The 12,511-nt window shown below is 38.4% G+C and overlaps 1 protein-coding gene across 1 annotated transcript in view; it reads right to left on the bottom strand.

Moving 5' to 3' along the window:
- Positions 1-1,437: 1,437 nt before the first annotated feature.
- Positions 1,438-12,511, bottom strand: part of WWC3 (WWC family member 3) — a 167,599-nt gene continuing 156,525 nt past the window's right edge. The window contains exons 18-23 of the mRNA XM_077807163.1: positions 12,020-12,176; positions 10,686-10,850; positions 7,718-7,810; positions 6,455-6,685; positions 5,535-5,662; positions 1,438-3,795 (exon numbers count right to left, since the gene is read on the bottom strand). Of these exons, the coding sequence (XP_077663289.1) occupies positions 3,729-3,795; positions 5,535-5,662; positions 6,455-6,685; positions 7,718-7,810; positions 10,686-10,850; positions 12,020-12,176 (841 nt within the window). The 3' untranslated portion in view covers positions 1,438-3,728. The remainder of the gene's footprint in view (positions 3,796-5,534; positions 5,663-6,454; positions 6,686-7,717; positions 7,811-10,685; positions 10,851-12,019; positions 12,177-12,511) is intronic.

Here is a 12,511-nt window from a genome sequence, read left to right as displayed (position 1 = left end):
TGTTTCTGTAGGTTACAAACACACATGCAGCTAAAATATCCTGTAAAAGCTTTAAATAATCTGCTCAATTTATAGTCTCATATTGAATGGTGAAAAAGCAGTAGTACTGTATACATAATGTTTTTTCCTTTTGGGGGTGCGGTAGGGGATAGTTTTGTTTTCCCTAGACCAAAAGTTCTTGAGTATTTTAAACCTTCTACCCGTAACTGGAACCTTTTAAAATCTCTCCAGTCTTCTACTTGTGAGGCTCCTCTACACTTAAAAAGTATACAGGATTCGTAAGGAACATAGTGTTCTTCCCTGGGATAAAATTTGGAATTTTATTATCCTCAACAGGACCTATAGTTAACAACATACATAATCATCTAAGCCTTAGAAGAACCTTGTCATCGTTATTTAACACTTACCTTGAACGATCATCTTGCAATATATTTACCACTGTTTGAGTAAAAGAGATACATAAAACTTTGTTCTCATACCATGTTGCAGTTCCAACATATCCCCTTTAACTTTGTTGTTGATCTTAATGGCAGCAATGAGTGAAGGCTAAAACTTCCAAAGGCTATTTCCAGTAGACAGGTTAAAAATAGTCTAGCTCTATTATACCCATAATGCCTTGTAAACAGTGAACTGAGAACAGCGTACGTCCAGTGCTATAAATCCCCTCTGTGCTTATGCTGCCCATGGTTACACAGATACAATCAGGTCCCCACGCTTCTGCAGCATAGTGATCCACTGTCTTCCATGTGTATTGTATATTCATTTTCAAATTGAATGCATATTCTTCCAAAGAAAATGTCCTAGTGTGGCTTAGTAATAGGTCTGTCAAGCTAGGAATGGAACGCAAAAATTAACTTATCCTGTAAATCTTACTTCTGTTTGAAGTGATTTCCATCTAGGAACTATGATGCTCAATAAGTTGTTAAAGAAGTAAAAGTAGTAGTAAGTAGTATGATGACGCTGTCTGCAGAGCACAAATTAAACCTTAGCAAGGAAATTTTGAACAGCCTTTTCTCTTCAGAGAAATTGCTCATCATAATACAAAAGTAGCAAATAAGCCCAGAAAAGATCTTAACCGTGACCCTCTGATGCAGATGAGAGCTTGTTTTCAAGGGGAGGTATTAGTGCTAAGGCTTCAGGACTTTATTCCCATACATGGCACTCTGGATCCATTTCAAGCCTTCAGGGTAACCTTTCTGGACTGATTGGTTTAACTATTAGATGAAAGTTTATTATAGTGATGTCATCTAAATAATGCTCTACAGCCCACGAAATTGCTTTGTAAAGGTATTATAATGACTTATATGTAATTATTTCAAAAACATCTTATATTGTGGGACATAACAAAGCTCTATTTGTATTTATAGTAAATTATTTTATTCTGTAAAAGAAATACTTTCCAAATAATACAAATGACACAATTGTACAAAACTGTGACAAAAACAAGAGAGATGAATACTGAATATTATAACTGATTACCACATCAAAAGAGTACTCGTTACAGCAGTCAATCTTGGACTCTCAAAACATTCTGGTGATACTATACCATTAAAAAAAACAACAACAGGAACATTCGCCATTAGATACCGCACTGTTATTTCCTAGTCTAGGTATAGGACAAGTCTGTGACATCTCAGATATCACAGTGCATACCTGTTGGTAAATACTGCCTTTTTAATGGCAATCACTGTAAAGGAGACAGATCTATTCCCTCTCACGCACTGGGACATTCAGGTAATGAGCACTTAAAGAGTTGGTGTTCTCAGACTTTCATCCCAACACAGACTAAAACATTGGTTTTTAGTTATTTATTTTAGTAAGTATTTATTTTTGTTGGCTTATATTCTGTTCATTTTTTGAATCTCTCTTATTCAGGCTTGAGACCCTTATCTACAGCTACCAATACCACTGTGAAGAAAAGAGGCTTGAAGGCAGTTAGTATGATAAAGCCAAATATTCTTTTTTCATGCCAAACTGGATGAATAGGAAGCTTACAAACACTATGTCAGGTAAAAAGGAATATAATTTAAAAACACAAATGTCTGTGTTACTAATAATGTTCAATTACTAATCTGTTTGGGTTTTTAATATAACATACTTTTGCTATTTATATTCTGCTTACTTTCCACAGCTTGGACAATGAAAATAGACCCAGTCAGTTTAACTTTTACGTTCTCATACTCTTACATAATGCTACAGTACATGAGTCCTAACACCGCAGGGAATGTTTACTTGTTTCTAAAAATAAATGAAAACAAGCTACTGGTCAGAGATTTTGCAATTTTGTTAGCTTTTTACAAAACCTAAATTTGGGGCCAAATCTGTCCTGACGATGTCCCTTGAACCGAGAGAGACCTTGATTTTCACACTGGATGTTCCAACATTAGGTTAAATAAGTCTTGTGTGGGGTGCCCTTCTCCTTAGGTAATGTACATTAGAAAATATTAGAAACTGCCTATAGTAGCTCAGTAAGAAGCATTTTTACATACTTGCAAGATGCAAGGACACAAAACTGGCATTGTCGGGAATTTAGGGTGACAGTCCTATGTTAAAGCAAATGGTAACAAATAAAATCATTCCTGGCCAAGTTGTAGTTGGCCCAGCTGCCAACCAAGTGAGCTATTTCTTCCAGAGTTATAAGCCCTGTTTCTGAAAAGCATCAGGAAAGCAAAAACTTACACATGTGCCTAACTCAAAGCACCTGCTTAAAAAGCTATGCATGTGTTTAACCCCGCTTCTGAATAGGGATGCTTTCCAGAATATAGGACTTAAGTACTTCCTGAATGGGGCCACAATCTTTAAAACTACTCGGATGCTATATTCTTTTACTGGTTTTATTAATATGGGAAGTCCCGTCCCCCCCCATTTCCATCTTTATTAAATCATAGCAAAACAAAGACCTGCCACCCTTTTCCTTTCCCCCGTTTAAATTGAGAATCTAATTAAAAATATAAAGATACATTAAACACAACTGAAATGAGAACAATCTGTTAGTGCACAGTAAGAACATGCAAATGAGTTCTGCAATGTTGAATGGCATTTTTAATCAGTATTAAAAACATTGCAGGTGATAATATTTTGCTATAACACAGACAGTGCTAAAGAATACAATTTACATGATAGGATACAGATAGTAAAGCTGATAAAAGTGACAAATTTAGAACATAGTATTTTCATTTCAGGTATCAGAAACAAAACCAGCTCAATGGTTCCATTCTACTGTATGACGAATACTGAAGAACAAAATTTCAGTCTTAAAATACATCTTAAAGTAGGTATTTTCCTTCAAGGAAAAATGTGCTATAAATAAATTACAATACAGTGAATTTGCCTGAACTCACTTTGTTTCTGTCTTCCAGCCTTTAAATCAAATAAAACAGCATAAAAACTGTACACACTCTTAACAGGATAGCTGATCTTTTATAAAATAAGTTGTCTTCAGAGATGTCAATTTCACAACAAGGAAAAACCAAGCCTTGTTGCAGTCACTATTATAAAATATATATATGTGTGTGTGTGTGTGTGTGTGTGTGTGTGTGTGTGTGTGTGTATATATATATATATATTTATATATTTTTTTACTTTTACTTTTTTTACGTTTTTATTTTTTACAAAAGGTGTATATTAATAGTATTTTGCACAAACTTTTTAAAAGAAATTTAGCTAGTCTAATAATTTCATTAAAATAAAACAGACAGATAAATACTTCATGTTTACAATGCAACCTGTTACACATCATCAGCTGGCAGAGGAGGTATGTTAATCCTTGGTCTTGTAAAAAATGCTATCTTCTCTCTGTCATTGAAAAAATAGAGATAAAAAGTAGTCAAACAAATGCTTATATACAGACTTCAAGAAACTGAAATTGTTTCAATCTTTATTTAGCTCATTAAATTCTTCAGATCAAATATTTATTGAGGTGTTTATAAACATAGTAAACCAGGCTCATATTGTATAGCTATAATAAATAAATAATAATAAATACCACCTAGCCCTTTATATAGCACTTTTCATCAGTAGCTCTCAGTGCTTTGCAAAGGAGGTCAGCATCATAGAATCAGTCTTTTGGAAGAAAAAAAAAGAACTAGTATCCACTACTAGCTATACACGATTGAACTAAATGGGGAATACAGACAAATTCCTCGACAATATAAACCACAGACACTATTACTTTTTGGATGAAAGCTGCCCCAGAGTACACAGAACCACACAAGGCTCTACACATCAGCTAAGCCTTGCATAGTTCCTCTTCACTGGACAAAACTGCACTGTTTCAGTTTTTACTGACAACTCATACAGAAAGTAACAGACTATTTCTGGATGCATTCATATCTAAAATAAGGAAATTCTTATTCTTTTCACTTTTTTATTGAGCAAACACCACAGACAGCAGATTAAATGCGATTAGAAACTATCCATGGTTTCATCTCTGCATACCAGCCCGTATATTTGATTTATTTCCTCCCTGCCTTGTGTTCCCCAATATGCAGGATTTAAGTTGGCTTCATTATTGCGGGAATTAGAGAGCTATCAAAAACCAACCCTGCAATTTCTGCTCTCCTGAGGTCCTGCCTGTCAGCCTAGGAGAAAGGGATTTTTGACAGCATCTCCCAAATGAAAAATGAAATTAAAGACCTGATTCATTTAATTTTCATTTAAGCCTTCCTGTTACCATTATAGCACAATTTTTCAATAATTACAATCAATAAAAAGAGATTCTAACAACCAAAGTGTTCTGTGAGCATCTGCCTAATATGAAACACTAGCTGTGTTTTCCTACACAGTCATTGCATTGCAAGCATTTACTCTTAAACACTTCATGACATGGAGTACACATATGAATATACAAAACAAACTGCTATTTTAATACTAACAGTCAGAAAAATCATCATCTGAAATGCATGTTAATATTTACCAAAGTCACTGGTAAGCAAAGTTTAAAACTGTATATTTGACATAAGAACTGTAAGCAGAGGAGGAAGGGATGAAGAAGGATACAAAGCACAGAGATTTCTGGAAAGAGCAGTTGGGAAACAGGACTTTGGTTTGAATAGTAAGAACAAACAGTTATGGGGACAATGCTGTTTACTAGAGTACATATAGAACATTAACTAATTGACTGTGCATATAGGGATGCAACTGGTTCCTTGGAGAACTTAAACCATGTTAGCTTGGAGCCCAAAGAATATGGTGGTGTTAGTAGCTGCCCGAATTAGAATTATAGCCTAAAAATGTGTGTACATAAATTTGGACATTCTCTTTTTGTACTACAGCATTTTTTTATTTGCACGTTGGGTGACAGCGCTTCTTCACTTCGGTTTTTAGTCTTTGTACCATGAATTGTTCAAAAGAAAAGCACTCTAATGAAGACAGGCCCACATCAATATATAAGTAAAGGTTATAGATACATAGGACACTGCACAGTGAAGCTAGGTGGTTTGGAGCTACTATAGTAATACATTAGTACATTACAACCAACAGAGACCGGTAAAGATTAAACATGTGCTATTTTCAATACAGATGTTATTGCTTACCTAAAAGTCTGCACCTGAATAGGCTCTTTCTGGTTTTGTCCACGCAGTAGGTATACTTCTTTGGATGCTTTCTTTAGCATTTTTTCAGCTACTTGTTCTTGGTGATGTTCAAATTTGGTCTGTCTTGTCTGAAAAGTATTAAAACCAAACTAAAAACGAATAGCTGGAAACATATGGAAATGAAGACATCTGTTTAAATAATATGCTTTCCCACTTCATCTCAGTGAAACCAGCCAAACACAAGGTCTGAAATAGCTAGACTCCCCAGAGCCACAGGACTGTTTTAGTCCCTAATGCTCCTGAGAAAGATGTGTTAAATTCCACGTAGTTTACTGTATATCGATCTTTCAAATGAGACCATAAACTAGACATTATGTGTGCTCTATGTGGGCACTGAAAATCCAATGGCAATTTTTTGTAGTTTGCCCCAGCATGCTTTGGTACACTTCCCTTTCCCATCAATGGCAATTACAGTATGCATACACAGTAAGAGGAAATTATGCAGAACACTCATTTATGATAAAATATCAAATCAGTGGATATTCATCCAGAGGCCACGTGGGGAAAAATGCATTGCGATTCCCCTACTAAATATCTATAACTTACAGAAATATCAGAAAATGCTTTTAAAAATACCAGAAAAATCAAACTTTTGATGGAGAGTTTTAATGTCTCAGACACATTAAACAGTTCCATCCTCCAGTAATTGTCACCAATGTGGTATTCAATAATAATCAATGAACTGATGTTTTCATGAGGGTAACAACAAGGGCATCTGGGGTGAAATTGTTTATTTGAAATCATGTAACATTATAGAGGTCCATTCATTCAACTTCAGCACTTCCAAGGTATACTTACCATCAGGCAGGCTTTAATCAAGGGTTCTGAGTATGCCCAACATAGAGCCCAAGAAACCATACCTGTCTCTCTGCTTCCTTCAACAAATTTCGGAATCGTTCGTCCCGAAGGACCCAGTGGGGAAGATCAGTTTGCCCTCTGAGTTGGGCATCTTCCAGACGTTGCTTCAACTCTCTCAAAACACATATCTCCTCATTCAGTTGTCTCTGTCTAGTTCTGGATGCCTGGAGATCCAGCTCCAGGTCTAGGGATGTCCTTGCCATAAGCTCAGCCAAAGAAGATCTACAGGACTGCTGGATTATTATAATTCAAATAAAACACACAACAGAGATGTTATTCAGAACATGTTATATTGATATATTCTTAGCTGATTCAGGCAGACATTTCATGCATGTCTTTAACTCTTCTGGCATGGGCATGGAAGTTTTGGAAATAACGTACCAATCTCACTGTGACAAGACTAAACATATTTTGTATTTCAGGTATACTATTTCAATTCGTGTTTGATGGTAGATCCAAATTTTGGTCTCAAAAAACTAACCACCTTTTCCAAGTAAGATGTCTTAGTCCATAAATATGCATAGGGTTGTGAACCAAGTGTTCTTATTTACATACCTTCTGCTGCCATCATGAAATTCTTACTGTTAAATGATGACTTCAGGAATAGCTTTCAGCAAAGGGTGATGTACAAACTACACCACTCAGGAGTAAACTCAAAATGCATTGTGACTCAGGAGACAAATCCTGAGTAAAAATTCCTTCCAAGCTTCCTCCTTGCTCTGAAGGTGGTAGCAATTTGCTACTCATCTCTTCCAGCAATAAGTTACGACACCTGCACTGGCCAGAAAGTATGAGGGATGAAAACAAGGCTCCACACACTCCCTGCCCCCCTACTCTGGTAAGAGACTAAAGGGGCACTTAACCTTGCTTACTTCTGAACACCTAGGACCAAGGTCTAGGTGGACCACATAGGGTTGTGACCGGGATTTCTAATTGGTCTCACCGCACTTTGTGGGTATGCAGCCAAGCACAGTCTTACCGATAGCATTTTAACACACTGTATAATTAAACCAATCCATAATCAGAATTGATTTAAATTGGTCATTAGGTGACAAGCAAGTTTTTGCAGTTGTTTATGACTGTATCTCAAATATCTGTCTCTTCTCCTAAAAAAAACCCAATTAATTTATTACATTACAGTATCAGATGCTTCATAAAAATTGTCTTAAATACACCTTTGAAATCCAGGTCAAAGTACTGCTGCTTCACTTTGTAAAAAAGGTCTCAGCAGAGAAAAATCCACATGCTCATATACTGTAGTATACCTGCTTATAGCGCAAAGTACGCCTTTCCAATGTATTGCGGATGAAGGGTGATTTCCTTGGCAGGGTTGAACTGTCACTGTCACTACGATACAGCTGATTAAAAAAGATATTAAACATAAATGGACATTTATTCATGGTTGCTTTGGAATCACAAATGTTACAAGCTTTTAATTGGAAACAATGCTAGACAACAGAATACTTTTCTAGGACACTTGGGATTTACTTACATTAATGGACAAAAGTTCTCAGACTGCATCATAAATTCATACTTGCCTTCACTTTAAAAAAATTCTGTTGTGCAGTTTCTGAACAATGTTTATTTGTTAAAAGACGGTGCACGTGCTTCACTATGATTCTTTTTAAATTGCCAACAGTTTGTTGTGGTTGGCAACAGTGATCTACCATCAAAAGTGTTTATTGTTGTGTATAACAAGCCAATCTCCTTAGTGTATTTGCAAGAAGGTGGCATGTGACCAGGATTCATCACTGAATTTGGTCCGCTGGTGTCATAAATATAAAGGGAAGGGTAAACCCCTTTGAAATCCCTCCTGGCCAGAGGAAAAATCCTCTCACCTGTAAAGGGTTAAGAAGCTAAAGGTAACCTCGCTGGCACCTGACCAAAATGACCAATGAGGAGACAAGATACTTTCAAAAGCTGGGAGGAGGGAGAAAAACAAAGGGTCTGTGTCTGTCTGTGTGATGCTTTTGCCGGGGACAGAACAGGAATGGAGTCTTAGAACTTAGTAAGTAATCTAGCTAGGTATGTGTTAGATTATGATTTCTTTAAATGGCTAAGAAAATAGCTGTGCTGAATAGAATGAATATTCCTCTCTGTGTGTTTTTTTTGTAACTTAAGGTTTTGCCTAGAGGGATTCTCTATGTTTTGAATCTAATTATCCTATAAGGTATTTACCATCCTGATTTTACAGAGATGATCTTTTTACTTCTATTAAAAGTCTTCTTGTAAGAAAACTGAATACTTTTTCATTGTTCTAAGATCCAAGGGTTTGGATCTGTGGTCACCTATGCAAATTGGTGAGGATTTTTACCAAACCTTCCCCAGGAAGTGGGGTGCAAGGTTGGGAGGATTTTGGGGGGGAAAGACGTTTCCAAACTACGTTTTCTCAGGAACCCAGATAAAGTTTGGTTGTGGCAGTGGAAGTCCAAGGGCAAAGGGTAAAATAGTTTGTACCTTGGGGAAGTTTTAACTTAAGTTGGTAAAAGTAAGCTTAGGAGGTTTTCATGCAGGTCCCCACATCTGTACCCTAGAGTTCAGGGTGGGGAAGGAACCTTGAGAGCTGGTTAGATCATTAGCTTTCCCAGCCAAAGCTGGGTACTGACAGCGAGCGCGACATGAACAGTGATCCATGCCAATGTAAGGGGACTGTTGGCCCCTTACTGAAAGTGGGTTTTTTTGGCCCTCTCCCAGTATCAAAAGAAAGGGCCAATGAGAAATCAAGACCCTGAGACAGACAATCCCCAGGGCCAATGCTCCAGGTCAGTCTGATTGACAGGGCAGGCCAGCCAATGAGGGAGTTGGGAGTCCAGAGTCCCGTCCCTCGGTGTGAGCTTCCAGGAGCAGAGTGGGTTGGAGGTAAGGAAAGAGCAGCAGCCAGAGCCAGAGAGATCCAGAGAAGCAGCCCAGAGAGCAGAGCTGGAGGCAGAACAGCAGCTGTGCTGAGGCAGAGTGGAGCTGCAAGTGGAGCAGTCCGGAGCCGGGTGCAGTGAGCAGCTGGGGAGAGTGAGGGGGGACCCTGGGCAGGGGGCCCAGCGCAGGGAGACACCCGTGGCCAAGAGGCCTTGCAGGCTGGACTTGGGAGGGGATTGTAACCCCGACGGGGGCAACGCTGGGAAGAAGGGTCCTGCCACCTAGAGCCTGAGGGCGTGTGGCCGCTCCAGAGCAAGTGTATCACCACAGCACAGCCACGGCCTGGGAAGGCGGCCTTGGACATGTGAGGAACAGACTGTGAACTTCCCGGACATTCCAGGGATAGCTATTTGTGGTTCCCCCATACTCACAGGGTAGGGTTATAAGTTTTCCTTTAACCTTTCCCATATTTTTCCTAATTTTTTTTAATTAGTTGCTATTTAATAAATTGTATTTGCTTTGAACTATATGCAATGACCAGTGGGTCAGGGAAGCACCCAGTGCAGAGAGAGCACCCCGGTGTGGGGCACTCTATCCCCGGTCCTAAGTGAGCACAACAAGGTGGGGGGGGGGGTTGAGCCCCCCAGGAAACCTTGCCCCGGCCTTGTTGGGGTTATGGGATTCTGCCGCACAGGAGAGTGGAAGCGGAGATAAGGCAGGCCTCTGTATAAAGGGAGTGGGAGCGAGGACTCAGACCTTTTGCTCACCAATTCCATCAGGGTGGTGTATGAGCCAGGAAAGTTCCTCACAATAGTGGGACTATTCCCCCACTTACACCAATGTCACTAAATTACTAGCTTTTCAGATTCAGTGAGGTGCCTGCTTTAAACAGTATATATTAAAATAGTATCTAGCATTACATAGTGCTTCACTTTGGATAGAAATGTGCAGCAATTTTATCTGAGCCTCTTGCAGAATGCGATAACAATGCATTTTCAAGGCGTGTCAAGTGGCTGCTATGTGAGTTATTATTTGTATTATGGTAGCAAGAAGGAATTCTGAACAAGGATCAGAACTCCACGATGTTAGACACCAAATAGACAAAAAACAAAGAAGAGTTATGTTATGGAAGTCAGCAGTATCTAGCATAAGACCCCAAAAGACTATTCTATCATTTAATTCTTAGTATTTTATAGAGAAATAGGTTCCTATCAGTGAACTCTTTCCAGTGATGATAATTTAATGCAGTGTAGAATTTTTGGCTGAACATTAAAAAAAATATAAATCCTAATTCGTGTAAATATTATGTAAGTATTGAAAAAGCACACTTTAATACACTTTCTGCTTCTGAACGTAAAACCACAAAAAATTTCTACTCACTCTGCAAACATACTGACTTCGTGCTCCAGGTGAGAAGGTCTGTGATCGAACAATAGTGCTACTACGAACAAAAGCAGAACCACGGGGCCTTCGGCAGGTTCTCTCTTTTGGAAGAATAGCGACTTCTTCTGGGAAGAGATCTTCTGTGTTAGTTTCTTTATCCACCTAGAATCACAGCCAAAAACAGTACTTTTACTCCACTGACCTCTTCTACAACAAAAGCAGAAAAACTTGTTAGTTATGATCTAGTTGTAATTAATATGTCCAGTGCATGAATCATCTCTCATTTAAGAAACCATAATTCTAAAACCACACAATTCAAAATAGTGGGACTGGTTTGCAAGTGCTAACAGCCTTTCTGCTGGGCCTTAAACCATCAAGAGATTAACATGTAGCATTCTGTAGCCACATCACCAAATCTGCTGGACTGGACAGCTGCCTAAGCTCTTACCTCAATGGACGGAGAGAACTAAATCACTTTTCAGAAAACTGTGCTGATTCTCGGGAAGGGAGCAGCCCCGCCACTAAGTCAGTACAAAGGTAGGGAGAGGAGTCAATCACGAGGAACCCGGAGACTTTGAGGATATCACAGAAAAAATCAAAGCATTTGGAGATTCTGAACATGTAAGTTTTGAACCAAGCCTCCAAACTTTTAGATGGCTCACTTAACTGTTCTGTATTACCCAACCACAATGTGACACTGAATGGTGCACCACACTCTGACAGGACAAGTTTCTCAGTACGTGTAAATAGATGTAGTTCCACTGACTTTCTGTGAGTTTCCAGAAGCTGATTTAAATGACGTACAGCCTTCAACACACCAAATTTGGTCTGAAAACCAGCTACGTTTATTTTAACACAGTGAAAGCAAGGTAACAAACTTAACCTTTCAGTTTTTACATTTTAAAAATCTTCCACGAATGCGACATTGGTATGAGTATTTGCATTTGGGAATGGCCTTCTCCAAAACACTTCTAGGAAACACAGTTACTGAGTGTAAGTCTATACTCACTCATTATGCAGGAGCAAAAATATTTTACCTTACGAGCTGACAAAGTGATTCTGTTCAACAAGAAACTGGACAAGCATCCCATTATAGGAAGTAAAATTAAGAGACAACACGCAGTTTTCCCCCAAAAGTAACTAAAAAGAGTAAGTTTAACAACTCAATATAGATTATGATTTTCAGCATTGCACACAACAATAGGTCAGGGTTCTTGATGCAGCTCTGATTTTATTTTCTGACCAAATGACACAAGTTCAGCTAGTGCCAGTAATGCACAGTGCGCTAGGCATTTGCCAGTCTTCAAGAGTATAGTGTTTTCTCTTCTTACCTTTAGGGGTGGAGGCTGCACTTTACCAGAACTGTATTGACCTGCCTGAACTGCAAACATATGTCCACGTAACGAATCGCCACAACATGCCTCTGGATAAGGTGGGCTGGTCTGAGTGCAATTACATCCACTGTCAACAGATTCTGCTTGCCAACTCCTAAGGACAGAACGTTTCAAGGAACTTTTAAGAAATGTGATGGAACTGTGTAAAAATATATGCTGTGTTAATGAATTTCAACATCCAAATCTTCAAGGATAAGTTGCCTTTTAAAAAATTTTGTTCCTGCCGTTCTGATTCATTCCACTTGAATGAGGTGATTATCCTATTTGGACCTCTAAGGTACACAGACAAACTATTAATTTCAGATCTTTCATGTAAGAACCAGCTTTTCTAGTCCTCCCAGCCAGTCACTTCCCAGCCTTGAAAAGAACATTAAAATAAATAAAAGGACAAAATGCCTCTCAAACAACAAACTAACAACATGAAAAACA

This window comes from Eretmochelys imbricata, chromosome 1, assembly GCF_965152235.1.
Source record: "Eretmochelys imbricata isolate rEreImb1 chromosome 1, rEreImb1.hap1, whole genome shotgun sequence".
NCBI classification, from domain to species: Eukaryota; Metazoa; Chordata; order Testudines; family Cheloniidae; genus Eretmochelys; species Eretmochelys imbricata.
The sequence above is the reverse complement of the archived record's forward strand: the minus strand, read 5'-3'. Positions and strand labels throughout refer to the sequence as shown.